At 38.8% G+C, this 16,709-nt stretch overlaps 1 protein-coding gene across 3 annotated transcripts in view; it reads right to left on the reverse strand.

Annotated features, from left to right (window-relative positions):
- LOC108534356 (protein Hook homolog 3-like) overlaps positions 1–16,709 on the reverse strand; it is a 149,724-nt gene that overhangs the window by 116,972 nt on the left and 16,043 nt on the right. For 2 of the 3 annotated variants that reach the window (XM_017879662.1, XM_017879661.1), the window contains exons 3-7: positions 14,574–14,636; positions 12,433–12,516; positions 7,236–7,399; positions 5,084–5,224; positions 3,480–3,681 (exon numbers count right to left, since the gene is read on the reverse strand). In XM_017879662.1, the coding sequence (XP_017735151.1) occupies positions 3,480–3,681; positions 5,084–5,224; positions 7,236–7,399; positions 12,433–12,516; positions 14,574–14,636 (654 nt within the window). Of the gene's footprint in view, positions 1–3,479; positions 3,682–4,038; positions 4,424–5,083; positions 5,225–7,235; positions 7,400–12,432; positions 12,517–14,573; positions 14,637–16,709 lie in introns of those variants that run through there. The other variant, XM_017879663.1, reaches the window with a different exon arrangement.

Consider the following 16,709-nt stretch of genomic DNA (forward strand, 5'->3'; position numbering starts at 1 on the left):
ATAAATAAATAAATAAATAAATAAATAAAAAATAAAAAACAAAAGGAGTAAGAGACCATCAAAATAACCAGGGAGATTTGAAAAGGCACACAAAGAAGGCTTGTAGACAAAATATTATCATTTAAAAAATGAAGTGGCCGGGCACGGTGGCTCACGCCTGTAATCCCAGCACTTTGGGAGGCCAAGGCAGGTGGATCACCAGAAGTCAGGAGTTTGAGACCAGCCTGGCCAACATAGTGACACCCCGCATCTACTAACAATACACAAAAATTAGCCTGGCATGGTGGTGGGCGCCTGTAATCCCAGCTGCTTGGGAGGCTGAGGCAGGAGAATCACTTGAATGTGGGAGGTGGAGGTTGCAATAAGCAGAGATTGTGCCACTGCACTCCAGCCTGGACGACAGAGTGAGACTCTGTCTCAAAACAAAACAAAACAAAAAACCAAAACTAAACAAACAAACGAAAACAAACAAACAAAAAACATATAGCAATCTTTGTAATATACTGGCAAAATAAAACATTCTGCACATAATCAACAAGGAATGCTTTCCCACCATTATTGTTTTTCACTCCAAGTTGTACTGAAATCCAGGTATGCTGATTAAGAAGAAAAAAAAGGATATGGAATAGAAAGGGAGAAACTGGGCTGGGTGCAGTGGCTCACACCTATAATCCCAGCCCTTTGGGAGGCCGAGACAGGAGGATATCTTGAGCCCGGGTATTTGAGACCAGTCTGGGCAACATGACGAAACCCCATCTCTACAAAAATTACAAAATTAGCTGAATGTGGTGGCACACACTTGTGGTCCTAGCTACTTGGGAAGCTAAGATGGGAGGATCACCTGAGCCTGGGGAGGTCGAGGTTGCAGTGAACCATGGCTGCACTACTGCACTCTAGCCTGGGTGACAGAGTGAAACCCTGTCTCAGGAAAAAAAAAAAAAAGACATAAATTCCTTTTATTTCTTTACTATATCCCTTCTGACAAGAGAATCTACAGACATTATCAGAAGTAATATGAGAATTTGGCAAGGTTGCAGAATCAACATATAAAAGTTAATTTCATTCATATAAATTAGTAATAAAGTGAAAATGGTATCTCTAACTGCATTCAAAAAACAACCCAAAACACAAAACACCTAACAGTAACTACAATGAAATATGCACAAAATCTTTAGAAGAACATTAATAAACTTAACCCAAAGACATGTAAGACTACGGAAAGGTCTCATGTTCAGACAGGAACAACTCTCCCCAAATTGATCAAGAGAGTCGATGTAATTCCAGTTCCCATGAGTTTGGAGTTTAAAGGGAAAGCAAAGGGCTGAGAACAGACTTCTGAAAAAGGACCAAGTATGAGAGACTGTACTACCACCTATCAAAATTGCTAAAAATCTGTAAAACTTGAGTGTGATATTGGTGTAGGAACAGATAAATACACCAAGGGAACAGAAGAAAGTGTCCAGAAACAACCCATAAATAACATGGATACTTTAGATATACAAGGTAGAATTGCAGGTCATTGTGGAAGAAAGGACTATTAAATAAATGGTGGTAGGCTGACTATTTATCCACATAGACAAAAGAGTCTCAAAGGGATCCCTACTTCACACCCTACACAAAAATTAATTCCAAGTGGATTAAATACCTAAATGTGCAAAACAAACTTTAAATCTTTGTAAAGAAAATAGAGAAGATTAGACTATATACTTATGTAGGAAATAATTTCTTAAAATATAAAAAGTACAAATCATAACAGTACTTGAAGTTCATTATGCTGAAATTATCAACCTCAAAAAAGTAAAAGGACAAGTCATAGACCCATAGGAGATTAAGTAAAAATATGTGCAAGTGATAAAGAATATCTAGAACATATAAACAACCTTTAGAAATCAGTAAATGATTCAATTTTTTAAATGGGTAAAAGATAAAAATAGGAAATTTACAAAAGAAATATGGTCAGTCAATATATTTGTAATCAGAGTAACACGAAGTATAGTTAAAAGGAGACACCATTTTATACCCATGTAATTGGCAAATTTTACTTATTTTTTCTTTTCTCAAGACAAGGTCTTACATGTCCCATGTTGCCAGCAGAGTCACATGCAGCACAAAAGCAAAGCTGGAGTGCAGTGGTGCAATCATAGCTCACTGTAGCCTCTGAGGCCCATGCTCAAGCGATCCTTCAACCTCAGCCTCCCAAGTAGCTGGGACCACACGTTCATGCCACCATGCCCAGCTAACTTAAAGTTATTTTTAGAGATGGGGTCTTGCTATGTTTCCCAGGCTGGTCTGGAACTCCTGGGCTCAAGCCATTCTCCTGCCTCAGCCTCCCAAAGTGTTGAGATTACAGGCGTGAGACACTGTGCCAGGCCAGCAAAATTTAAAGTTTGCCAATACTGTGTGTTGGTGATGATGTGAAGGAACAGGAATATAAACTGCTTGTTGGTAACATAATAACCTTAAGGAACAATCTGCTAATATCTAACTATATTGACGATACTCTTAGACAGAAATTCCATCAAGTTGTAAAACCTTCACACATGTATAGTAGAGGACCTGTACAATACTATTTATATGGCATTTCTTTTAATACAGAAAAAAAAGCTGAAACATCCTGTAGGTTTCTTAACAGGAAAATGGGTAAATTTTGGTACAGAGACTAACTGAAATACTATACAGCAGCGGAAATGAATGTTATAAAGCTATACCTATCGTGATAAACAAATCTCACTGACCAAAAGAAAAAAATTTATATAAAGTTTTGGAACATGTCAAAATGCTATAACTTTTTAGGGATAAATATATATATGTAGCAAAAGTATAGAGAGACAAATGGGAATGAAAGCTGCAGCATGGAGGCTGCCTGTAATGAGGAGGGGGAGATAATGTTTTATTCAAGCATGAATATTTACTGAACTATGCTTTTACATTTGTATATTTCTTAAGTATTACATAATAAATAAATAAATAAATAAATAAAATAAGTAAACAAAATAAAAGCACCTGCATGGAGAGTTTAAAGCTTTTTAAATATAAGATAAATATAAATAAATAGGCCATGCATGGTGGCTCACAGTGGCTCACACCTGTAATCCTAGCACTTTGGAAGGCTGAGGCTGGTGGATCACTTGAGCTCAGGAGTTCAAGACCAGCCTGGGCAACACAGTGAAACCCCGTCTCTACCAAAATACAAAAAATTAGCCAGGTATGGCGGCATGCGTCTGTAGTCCCAGCTACTTGGGAGGCTGAGGCAGAAGAATTGCTTGAACCTGGGAGGTGGAGGTTGCAGTGAGCTAAGATCATGCCACTGCACTCCAGGCTGGATGACAGAGTGAGACTTAGTCTCCTAAAAAAATAAATACAATAAAGAAAAGATAAAAAGCAGAATACCATGAAAACAAGTCAGTAATTTTGGTAAGCTACATGCTATAACTGAGAGCTTGCCTGAAGCCATCATCAAGATGCTGTGTTTCTTTTACCTGTCTCTTGTAGGTTTCAAGTTGACTTCGCGCTGCGTTGGCCTTTCTTAACTCTTCCTCTAGACTGACAGTGTTCTGCATATACACGGTATTCTTCTCTTCTAAGAGTTTAACCTGCCGCCTTAAATCACCAAGGTCTTCTAGCTTCTTTTTATAAGATTCTACTTGACCTTCTAGTTTAGACACTTTATCAGAAGAATGTCTAGAATTAGATGGAAAATTAAAAAATCAGAAACACATCCACACTTGTAAAGTTGTTTCAATATTAAGGATTGCCAGGAAACACACATCTAATGAAATAAGACAAAAGTGATTCCAGGTTAATTTTCTGCACAGGTTAAAATATATGACCTAAGTTACAATTACATGTTTAATGGAGAATAATAATTTAAGAAAACCAAGCAGGAGAGGGCAGCCAGCAGAGTCACATGTGGCACAAAAGAAAAGTAAGTTTAACAGTGTCCAAATAATTTGGCAATTATCAGTGACCACCGGAATAGCAGCTTCAGTGGGGCAGTGTGGGCAGAGAGTGGGGTCGAGGAGAGAATGTCAGTTTTACCTTATGTAATCTAAGTTTGGTTCTGGTGGGAAGGAGAGAGTAATAACTCCCTCTCTTTTTAAGATTAAAGAGACCTAAATGTGCGTGTGCATGTATGTGTACAAAGGAGAGAGATCCAAAAGGCAAAAGAAATCAGGATTGATGTAACACAGTCCCTGTGTAGGCCAGAAAGGTGGAGGTCCAGAGCACTGAAGAAGGAATTAGCCCTGAACAGGAGGAAGAATAACAGGTCTACACTCTCTAAAGAAAGGGTGGATAGGAACCCAGGGAAGTTTAGAGGTGCCCGAGACAAAAGACAGGGAGAGTCCAGCAGTTCATGGCCTCTTTCTTCCCTGCTATAGGAGAAAAGGTCATCTATTGAGACTAAGGCATGGGAGGTGTCGGGGGAGGGCAGCCAGGGGAGTAGAATCCTGAAGAATTGGAATGGCTGTGAGTGAGACAATGAGCAGAGGGAGGGCGGGTCATTGGGAAGAACCCAGCTCAGAAGGAAGCCACCGACTGGCAGCAGCACAAAACTATCAATTATGCATTTCCCCTGTTCTCAGTATTCAAAGAGCAAAAGTAGAAAATGTAGATGGTTGAGATAATCAACAGAGGATAGACTGTACAAGAAGAGGAGTGAAAAAATGAGGTGGCAGGGAGTGAGGCACCTCATGAGAGAACTGAAGGATAACAACAAGGCCCAGCAAGAAAATGAGGCCTTGCGGGCGTGGCGAAAGAACAGTTCCAGAGCTGTACAAGTAAGAAGTGATGGTCAGAATTTCTATTTTACAAACACTTGTGTATTGCTTAATTGCCAGGTACTGTTGCAAGTGTTTACAAATATAAATTCACTCAATTCCTCATATAAACCTGAGGTAGGCATGTGTATTGTTTCCATTTTGCAGATGAGAAAATGGCCATACAGAGGTTGCATAAGCAGTAGACCCAGGATCTCAGCCCAGGTAGCCTGGCTCTTAAGCTTGCTAGATGCTCAGAAACCCTAGAGTTTCTAACACCAGAGCCAAACTGTGCTGGGCAGTGAAGGTGAAGGTGAGGTTTTTACCTCAGCACGTCGATCTCATCTTTCAGAGACTGAGCTTCATCTGCCAAAGAGGTCAGTTCATCATTCTGTTGCCGAAGTTCAGAGATCTCCTTTTCTAACTCTTCACAGCGTATTCGATAATCATCTTTGGCTGCTTCTAGTCTGTAACCAATACAAAATAGACCAAGAAAGCACTATTTACTGCCTCCTCATTCTCCTTAGAACAGTAAAAGAAAAATATAAAGCATGAGAATAAAGCCTTCTTGAATATGTCTTCCATGTTAGTGGCCACAAGCTGCATTCTCAAATATTAACTGTCATAAAAATGGACTCCACTGTCCCAAGTCTTGGAAACGGTGACAACTGGTTACTATTTCCCTACCAGAAGGCAAGACATCATGCAGTGTTTTTCAGAACTGCAGATACAATTTAAGGGCTTTTAAAATTATAAAATTAACACATATGGTCCGGCACAGTGGCTTACAGTAATAAACCCATTATGTTAATAAAAACAACATACTCTTTACGAAAATAACTATTTTCTAAAACAAAAAAGTGAGAAGAGTGGCACTGTTTTACATTTTGTGATTCTATTATCTGTTTTAATAGAAGACAGCTGGATTCTCATATTTGTTTCTATACTCATCTGTTGGTGACATGCTGTTTTTGGCTGAAGTATATGAAGAAAATCTAGCCTTGCAGATACATAGTTGGAAAACAGAGGGTCTTGCAGATTCTTCAAAATGGTCTCAGAGGACCTCCAGGAGCCTCAACCATTCTTTGAACTACTGACGTGGACCAAAGGGAATGGACTGTTTCTAAGGTTTCTAAGGAGCCTAAGAAAAGTTTATTACTTTTCCTGTTAAGGTGAAAGAAAAAAAAATCCAAAACATTTCACTAAGGAATAACGAGAATAGTAGTTATGTTACCATACTCAGTTACTCAGTAAAGTAAAAATCTAATTGATGTTTAATTTCTCTGTTTTAACACTAAAAATCTATGGCTAGGTAAGAAACAAGTCATGATGCACTTTTTAGTAAACCGGAACAAAGTATTTTCTTCATACTCTTAAGTCTTTCAATTTTGTGCTTCTGTCTTATCTTGCAGAACATATTTTCCTTTTTCTTCTTTTTCCTTTCACCACCCAAAGGTCAAAGGGCCCTTCTTCCTTTCTTTTGGACTTTTCTTCCCACAGAAGATGTCTGGAATATTGTTCCTTTAAATCTTGCCTGTCCTTTTAAATCAGCTGACCCTTTTAAATAAGCCTATTTCTATAAACACACACATACACACACACACACACACATATATAGATTTCTATAAGTCTATAAATGCATCTGTCTTTTAAAAATCCCTGCCTGCAGCTTTTCATGGCATCTGGCTCTTCCCGAAGATGTGCTTATTTTGAAATCCCTAATCTGTGGTTTATGGTCTACTCTGACCATTACTTTTCCAAACAAAAGTCATTTCAGATTTTCAGTGAAATTTAATCTTTCTGGTGATCATGCCAACTCGCCTGCAGGCCGCTTCACAAATGTTCTTCCTCAGTCTTTCTTGAAAGTTTCCTCAGTCACCTTTGTTTCCCACAGAGGGGCAGGTGTGGGGTGCAGGGCTGGTGTCTGATTTCTTCCTGTCACTCAGTTATTCTGGCATTCTGTCTTCAAGTAATAAGGAAGGTGGCACTCTGATAGAACATTTCCTAGATGTGAAGTAGTTTCATGTTGTATGAGGAGATGCTGAGAAGTTGTTTATTATGGAGCCTCAATGGTCTGCAGTTTCCCAGAAGTCCTAACATTATATATTATATTCTTTTTTTTTTTTTTTTTGAGACAAAGTCTCATTCTGTTACCCAGGCTGGGGTGCAATGGCATGATCTCGGCTCACTGAAATCTCCACACCCCCAGTTCATGCAATTCTCATGTCAAGCCTCCCGAGTAGCTGGGATTACAGGCACCCGCTATCATGCCTAATTTTTGTATTTTTAGTAGAGATGGGGTTTCATCATGTTAGCCAGGCTGATTTTGAATCCCTGAACTCAAGCAATCAGTCCACCTCAGCCTCCCAAAGTGCTGGGATTGCAGGCATGGGCCAATGTGCCTGGCCAATATATTCTTAACTTTAAATGACAGCTAACAAATTTTTAAAAATCAGATTTTAATGAGTTGTCTTTTACCTGAATGTTTCTTCTTGGAGCTGTTCTAATTGAGTCTGGAGCTGCAAATGCCTTCTTCCTGCTGGACTGTTAGGGTCTTCTATAGAATCAGATTGATTGAGTCTTTCCATTAATACCTGATTCTCTGCCAACAAACTACTTTTCTCTTCCTGCAATGCTGCAACCTGTTGGAATACAGGACGATGGCAGTTATTTCTTCCAATTACACTGGCATCAGCTCAATCACTTGTGAATTACCATTACAAATTAAAGCCTATATATATATTTTTTGAGGTGGAGTCTCGCTGTCGATCAGGCTGGAGTGCAGTGGCATGATCCCGGCTCACTGCAAGCTCCACCTCCCAGGTTCATGTCATTTTCCTGCCTCAGCCTCCCTAGTAGCTGGGACTACAGGTGCCCACCACCATGCCTGGCTAATTTTTTGTGTTTTTAGTAGAGATGTGGTTTCACCGTGTTAGCCAGAATGGTCTTGATCTCCTGACCCCATGATCTACCCGCCTCTGCCTCCCAAAGTGCTGGGATTACAGGCGTGAACCACCGCACCGACCATTAAAGCCTATTTTTAAAGAAGTACAATCAATCTCCACTTAAAATATTTACATCATTTGGAATACTGCACGTGCAGTGCAAGATATAAGAGTAACAATTCATTCCTACTTCATATTTGAAAAAACACCTCACCAGACAAGATACAGAGATGGCAAATAAGCACACTAATAAATAATCATTAGCTATCAAGGAAATGCAAATTAAAATCACAGTATTATATAACTACACTCCCACTAGAATAAACAAAATTAAAAAGACTGTACCAGCTGTTGGCAAAGAAACTTGTGGTGAGAATATAAAATGTTTCAAACACTTTGGAGAATAGTTTAGCAGTTTCTTAAATAATTAAACATGCAACGACCACATGACTGATTTAGCCATCCTACCCCTAGGTATTTACTCAAGAGAAATAAAAGCATATACCCACACGAAGACTTAGGAAGAATGTTCATAGCAGCTTCATTTGTGATGGAGGAAAACTGGAAACAACCCAAACATCTGCCAAAAAGCAAATGGCTAAATGATTTGCAGTATATCATATAGGTTGAATATCCCAAATCTAAAAATCCAAACTCAGAAATGCTTCAAAATCTGAATGTTTCTGAGCACCTACATGACACTCAAAAGAAATGCTCATTTGAGCCATTTCAGCTTTTGGATTTTTGGATTTAGGACACTCAACAAGTATATAATGCAAATATCCCCAAATCCAAAAATATCACGAATTTCAGATATGGAATACTCAACCTGTATAAAAGAAAACTACTCAGCAATAAAAAATAATTAACAATTTACAGCTACAATATAGATGAATCTCAAAATAATGTAAGAAGTCAGACAAAAGGCCGGGCACCATGGCTCACGCCTGTAATCCCAGTACTTTGGGAGGCCGAGGCGGGTGAATCACCTGAGGTCAGGAGTTCGAGACCAGCCTGGCCAAAATGGTGAAACCCCATCTCTGCTAAAAATACAAAAATTAGCCGGGCGTGGTGGCAAATGCCTGTAGTCCCAGCTTCTCAGGAGGCTGAGGCAAGAGAATCGCTTGAACCTGGGAAGCAGAGGTTGCAGTGAGCTAAGATCTTGCCATTGCACTCCAGCCTAGGGGACAAGAGCAAGACTTAGTCTCCAAAAAAAAAAAAAAAAAAAAAAAAAAACACACACACACAAAGAAGTCAGACCAAAAAAAGTCAATATATATAGCAGAACTCCTTTTTACACACAAACAACAGACAAAAAGAATCTAATTTTCGAAACATAAACATGGCTGGCATGGTGGCTCATGCCTGTAATCCTTGCACTTTGGGAGACTGAGGGAGGAGAATTACTTGAGCTAGGAGTTGGAGAACAGCCTGGGCAACACAGGGAGACCCTGTCTCCACAAAAAATAAAAAATTAGCTGAGTGTGGTGGTGAATGCCTGTGGTCCCCACTACTTGGGAGGCTGAGGCAGGAGGATTGCTTAAGTCCCAGAGGTTGAGGCTGCAGTGAGCCGTGATCACACCACTGCACTCCATCCTGGAGGACAGAGCAAGACTCTGTTTCAAAAACAAAACAAAACAAAAAAAAACAGGGCAGGTACAGTGGCTCATGCCTACAATCCAAGCACTTTGGGAAGCCAAGGTGGTACGACTGCTTGGGGCCAGGAGTTTGAGACCAGCCTGGTAGCATAACAAGATCCCATTTCTACCAAAAAAAAAAAAAAATTTAGCCAAGCCTGGTGGTACGCGCCTGTGGCCCTAGCTATTTGGAAGGCTAAGGTGGGAGGATCACTTGAGCCCAGGAAGTTGACTGCACCAAGCTGTGATCATGCCACTGCACTTCACCCTAAATGACAGACAGAGCATGACCCTGTCTCAAAAAACAAAATGATGAGCCAGATGTGGTGGTTCACACTTGTAATCCCAGCACTTTGGGAGATGGAGGTGGGCAGAGCTCAGGAGTTCAAGACCAGCTTGGGCAATATGGTGAAACCCCAACTCTACAAAATATAAAAAAATTAGCTGGGCATCGTGGTGTGTGCTTGTAATCCCTGTTACTCAGGAGGCTATGGTGGGAGGATTGCTTTAGCCCAGGAGGCGGAGGTTGCAGTGAGCCAAGATTGCACCACTGCACTCCAGCATGGATGACAGAGGGAGACCCTGTCTCAAAAAAAACGAAACATAAACATGATTATTTAAGAAAATAACAAAGCAAAGGGGCTTATAACGAAAAGCTACAGTTTCCTATAGAGTTTTCCCACTCTCCAGAGACTAGTTTTTACTGTTCCTAATTTTACTGCTTTTGGTTGTTACTTTCCATATCTAAATAATGTTACACAATTATTTCTTGACTTGTCAACCTTAGACATTATCTAGTGACTCTCTCCTCTGACATGTTTGATTACAGCAACTTGTGCCATTCCTTCCTACCATAAATATAGTTAATCACTATTCTCACTTCCTTCACTGATCACCTCTGCAACTTTAAACTACTTATTGATATTTCACTCAGTCACCCACCCACTCACTCATTCACTCACTCACCTACTATGAGCTAGGTATGGTATCCTTGCACTTTTCTAAGTGCAAGGGATATGGAGATGAAAAAAGGGAAGTTCTTACTCATGTGTTATATATTCGAAACAAATTATAAGTAAAAACAAATCATTGCACAAGAAAGTAAATTAATAAATACATGTAAAAACTAGAAATAAAAAGTGCTATGCAGTGCTATGCAGACTGATATGGTTTGGATATTTATCCTCTCCAAATCTCATGTTGAAATGTAATCCTGAATGTTGGAGGTCGGGCCTGGTGGGAGATGTTTGGATCACAGCACTGGATCACTAAAGAATGGCTTGGTAGTGTCCTCATAAGTGAGGGAATTCTTGCAAGACCTGGTTGTTTAAAAGTGTATGGCAACTTTCCACCCCTTGCTCCTGCTCTTGCCACGTGACACAGCTGCTTCCCCTTTGCCTTCTGCCATGATTGGAAGCTTCCTGAGGCCCTCACCAGAAGCAGATGCTAGAGCCATGCTGGAAAGCTTGCAGAACCGTGAGCCAATTAAACGTCTTTTTTCTTTATAAATTACCCAGCCTTGGGTATTTCTTTATAACTATACAAATAACAGCCTAGTACACAGAGAATTAAAATAAGAACAACAAAAAAGACTGGTTGATTATTTGGGATTACTCAACATGGAAGGCCTTCCTGAAGAGATCTACTTTAGACCTACTTCAGTGCCTGATGCATTCCAGTGCCTGACATTTTATGACAAATAAATCAGGTGATTTTTGAGCTGAGGTTGGATGACAAGGAGCAGTTAGTCATGTAATGATTGTCTCCCTGTAGTTCTAGATGTCCTACTTGGTAAGATGAAAGCCATCATTTCTGGCTGTCCCTTTCCTTCATCACTCCTGTTTTACTTTTCAAACTCTGTCACTGGCATCTTAACTTTCACAATAATGTTTCTCTATAGGACAATTCTAAATGTTGAAAACCAATAAGGTTTACATTAAAGATTACATGCTTATGACTGTGTTGCTGTTCTCTCCACAGCAAAACATGCTGTAGGGCTACCTCTTCTCTTCTCATAACTTCTCTGCAACACTATCATTCATTTTGCAATCTGTCCATACCTGGGATTGGCAAACTGTTCTGGTGTAAAGGACCATATTGTAAATGTTTTAGGCAAGTACTCCACTCTGTCATTGAAGCCTGAAAGGAGCCACAGACAATACATAAAGGAGCCATGATAAAATTGTATTTGTAAAAACAGAAAGCAAGCCGTAGTTTGCCAATCCCAGTATATAACTTTAATTTTATGTTACTAAAGATACTTATATTCTGCTTATAAAAATAATATAATCTTATTATAACTCTTAGCATTTGTACATAAATTCTAAAATCTGAAATGCAATTAACAGCACTTACATTATGACTTTGTAAATATTATTTCCTAGATAACCGAACAAGTGTGATGTGATTACTTTCTTCAATATGCATCCAATGCAATGACCAACTCATATGCCTTTCAAAGCAAAATGCTTCTTCTATTACAAAGTATTATGAACTCTACATATGCATAACCTAGCTTTAACAAGTACCAAAACATGGCCAACTATGTCTCCCATGTATGTCCCCCGCTTTAGTCAAGGTAAATTCCAGACAAATAATCTTATTCTTGCCTGTTATTTGTGAAAGGTATTCTCAACTTTAATTATGTTCTTGAATTTTTTTGTTTTGACAATTCTACTTAAATTTTTTTTTTTCAAGACATAGTCTTGCTCTGTCACCCAGGCTGAAGTGCAGTGGCACAATCTTGCTCACTGCAACCTCTGCCTCCCAGGTTCAAGCAATTCTCCTGCCTCAGTCTCCCAGGTAGCTGGGATTACAGGCGCCCACCACCATACCCGGCTAATTTTTTGTATTTTAGTAGAGATGGGGTTTCACCATGTTGGCCAGGCTGGTCTCGAATTCTTGAGCTCAAGTGACCCCCCCCAGCCTCCCAAAGTGCTGGGATTACAGGTGTAAGCCACTGCGTCCAGTCATTTTTTCCCTAAAAAAGAGTTGCATTATAGTTAAGATGTACTGTATGGCAGTACACAGCACATTTGGTGGTACTTACAGTGGTATGTTTTAAAGAGGCAGTGCACAGAACAAATCTCTTACCTGCATATCCAATTCATGGCATCTTTGAGCAATTTCTTCCTTTGCTGACAAAGCTTCATTTAGTTCCTCTGTAGTTTTCTTAAGCTGGTTAGAAACAAAGAGACACACATTTTAATATGAAGTGGTAACAATTAATAATTTGTATGTTCAACACGGAATTAAAACATTTCCCCCCTTTCTTTCTTGAAGAGGGAAGGGTACAGGAGGAAATCAAGAATCCTGTGGAAGAGTACAAAGACAGCACTTTTAACTTTAAATTAATTTCTTTTACTCTGTCTTGTCTTTTCCGTCCTTTGAATTTGGCTCATTCCCCATATCAAGTTTTTTTTATGCATCTTTTTCGATTTAGACTACCTGGTTCTTGGTAAGGATAATTCTTTAATAACTGAGAAATTTTACCTTCGTAAAATATGTATGTGCTAGAGGAATAGGGATTTTAATTGTTAAAATATGCAGCTAGAACATTTCAACACAAGTGTTTTAGTCATATTAAAATCTTATGCTAGGGGTGGGGGAAGAAGAGTCATATCAAAATCTTATGGAAGGGCAAGGGGAGGGATAGCATTAGGACAAATACCTAATGAGTGCAGGCCTTAAAACCTACATGATGGGTTGATAGGTACAGCAAACCACCATGGCACATGTATACCTATGCAACAAACCTGCACATTCTGCTCAGGTATCTCAGAACTTAAAGTTAAAAAAAAAAAAAAAAAAACTATCAAAAACTCTTGTGAAAAGAGTTAGAATATGATGAAAATTTGCATCTCCTGAGATTAAGAAAACAAAAACATTCCTGAAGGAAAAAATCTTATGTTAATTTGTGTAGCACCATTAAAAAATTTATTTACTATCAACATAAACCAAACATTCCTGAGTTATATCTCATTACTATATAAACTCTTTAAGTTAGCAAAAGCATGGAAAAAAACTGATTAAAAGAAAATTTTATTGTCTCTTCATTTCATGTGACCAAACCTCTGTGTAGTAGACAAAAAAAAAAAAAAAAAATTAAAGCTTGGGTGAAAATTGCAACATGTCCAAAGGTTTTTCTGCAAAACATTTAGAAACCATGAGGAGGGAGTGAAAGAAGACAAAGAAAACAAAGATTTCTATTCATGTATTGCATGAGATGTACAAAACAGCTTGAACACAGAACTTGAGAGTATAATTAACACTTCATTAAGAAGTGATATTTAGACCAGGCGCGGTGGCTCACGCCTGTAATCCCAGCACTTTGGGAGGCTGAGGCTGGTGGATCACAAGGTCAGGAGATCAAGACTATCCTGGCTAACGGTGAAATCCCGTCTCTACTAAAAATACAAAAAAAATTAGCTGGGCATGGAGGCAGGCGCCTTTAGTCCCAGCTACTCGGGAGGCTGAGGCAGGAGAATGGTGAAAACCCAGGAGGCGAAGCTTGCAGTGAGCCGAGATCGCGCCACTGCACTCTAGCCTGGGTGACAGACTGGGGCTCTTTCTCAAAAAAAAAAAAAAAAAGAAGCGATATTTAAAAGTACAAAGTAACTTTTCTGTTAAAACCATAAAATACATTGCAGGATTCCTTTAAAAATATAGTTCTTTAGAGCATTTAGTTATTCACTACTTCACAGAAATGAGGGGTGGGATGGAAAAGACATCTTCAACTGCCAAAAGGAAATAAAAGGTAAGTATCTTTTGCATTAGATACAAATCATAAAAATAAATTCATGTCATTTTCCAGGAATTTGACATGTCATTTTTCAAGAAAATGACAACTGTATATTTCATTTTTCTAGCAAATGACATGAATTTATTCTTATGATTCATATAATCATAAGCTGTAACAGCTATTGTGTTAAATGTGGCACATTGTTATTACTAACAGAAAATAAAATTCATGATTAGAAAATAGGAGTCACAATAAACTAAAAAAATTAACCTATTTCAAAGTAGGTTATGCCATGGCACTTTAATTGCAAATGCATTTTATTACAAATTACAAACTTAATTATAAATGTGTAAATCCCATTAGTAAAATAGCTTATGTACTTAAAATTTTAGGTAAAATATAAAGAATTATACCAATATAATCTAAAAGCAATTTTAACCCATTCTTCTCATTACAACCTTTTCATGAATAAAAACAATGTAAAATTATATACCTGGCGATCAAGATCAACATAGGCATCGTTTCCAGCAGAGACAGGAGATTCTTTACTCATCAGCTGAAATCAAGATTTAAATGACTATAACTATAAGACAAAAAAGACATTCTACATAAAATACTTAACATAAGAAAATACCCAGCCACTATAAAAATATAAAAATCAAAATGAAAACACACATGTAAAACACTCTGCCCTACATTCAAGCTTCTGAGTCTGGAACTTTTTTTGTCCCCACTCCAGAATAATGCCTTCATTTAAAATTAGAGGGCTGGGAGGCAGAGGCGGGCAGATTATGAGGTCAGGAGTTCAAGACTAGCCTGACCAACATGGTGAAACCCGTCTCTACTAAAAATACAAAAATTAGCCAGGCATGGTGGCGCCCACTTGTAATCCTAGCTACTCAGGAGGCTGAGGCAGGAGAATCACCTAAACCTGGGAGGCGGAGGTTACAGTGAGCCGAGATGGCAGCATTGTACTCCAGCCTGGGTGACAGGGCAAGATTCCTCTCAATAAATAAATAAATAAATAAATAAAATTAGAGGGCTATCAGCACCATAAGACAGGGCAAGAGAAAAAGAAGTAAATAAAATAATACATTGAATTAGAGATCTAAATTCTGATGCTCTTTTCACTGCAAGCCTAGTAATAAGAATCTAGTATTACTTCTTCTTATCAAAAAACAAGTCATTAAAATTAAAATGTGGCTACACACTTAAAAATAGTGGCTTCTCACTAAAAATAGCAATATTATTTATTTCTAAAGAATAAATGTGGACAACATCAGTATTAGCGAAAATTACTGGCTAATGTTTAATGATAACACACACACACTGACACCCTAACCCTTATGTTGCAGAGAGAAGATCCAGAGATCTTCTGGATCTCTGGGGAGAAGGGAACAGAATTCTGGTTATGACAACTGTCAGGGAGAGACTCAAATGGTCCCAGTCTCCTGTTGTTTCCTTCTTATGTTCTGTTTTAAAGACAAAAGGGAGAGGGACAATCAGTAATGTGGGGATGTATAACTGGGTGTGGTGGTACACACCCTTTAGTTCCAGCTACTCGGGAAGCTGAGGTGGATGGAATGCTTGAGCCCAGGAGTTGGAGAATACAGTGAACTGTGATCACAGCTGTGAATAGCCACTGCACTCTAGCCTGGGCGATGTACTGTTGAGATCTTGTGATTCCAGCAATAGCTCTCAATAAAAATCTAGGTATCCTACTTTGAGCACAACCATCTCTCATTGTAGGCCTCTCATTATATTTTATCTGTTCCTCAACATCAGTAAGACTTCTGGGCCCCATCCTTCTGTACTTTCTCCTTGTCTTTCAGTCTTAGCCCACCGTTTCACTTTCTTCCTCACTTAGCTCAGACTTGATAGTGAATGCAGTTGATTTCTTCTGCTAACATTGTCTACCTCCCTACTTTTGATTCCTAGGTTCATCATTTGTTTAATCAATTATTTTCTCTAGATTTCATGTCTTTCTATGACTTTTGTCAATATTCTCTACTCTCCTCTGACCTCATTTTTTCTGCCAAAATCTCAATCCAAGATTAATCCAGCTACAACTGCCTATATGCTACATACACCCTGACTGCTAAAGCCACCTCATGGTATAGATGGGGAACTGGTTCTAGGACTCAGGCATATATCAACATGCACACACACTCAAGTCCCACAGGCAGCCCTGCAGAACTTCCCTATGTGAAAAGTTGGTCTCTGTACATGTGAGTTTCACATCCTGCAAAGACAGTATATTCCATCTGTGTGTGGTTGTAAAAAAAAAAAAAAAAAAAAAAAACTGCGCAAAAGTAGACCTGTGCAATCCAAACCTGCATAAAATAGACCCGTGCTGTTTAAGGGTCAACTGTATTGAGAGGGTAAAAAAATTTTAAAACCACAAAACTGGTGTCATTATTAATAAAGTTTTTAATCTCAACTGGGCCTTCAATGCTACTCAAAAAGCATAGCTGTTTTCCCCAGCCAGCAGCCTCATTTTCATCAGAGATTATTCCACACTGTTCCTGCTTCTCAAACCTCACCAACTCACCCACACTCATCATCAGACTATCTTGCCTTCAGATAAGAATTTCCAATACCCTAATTTACAAATTTAGTGACAGGCATG

The sequence above is a fragment of the Rhinopithecus bieti genome, unplaced genomic scaffold, assembly GCF_001698545.2.
Source record: "Rhinopithecus bieti isolate Rb0 unplaced genomic scaffold, ASM169854v2 scaffold_12127, whole genome shotgun sequence".
In the NCBI taxonomy this organism is placed as follows: Eukaryota; Metazoa; Chordata; class Mammalia; order Primates; family Cercopithecidae; genus Rhinopithecus; species Rhinopithecus bieti.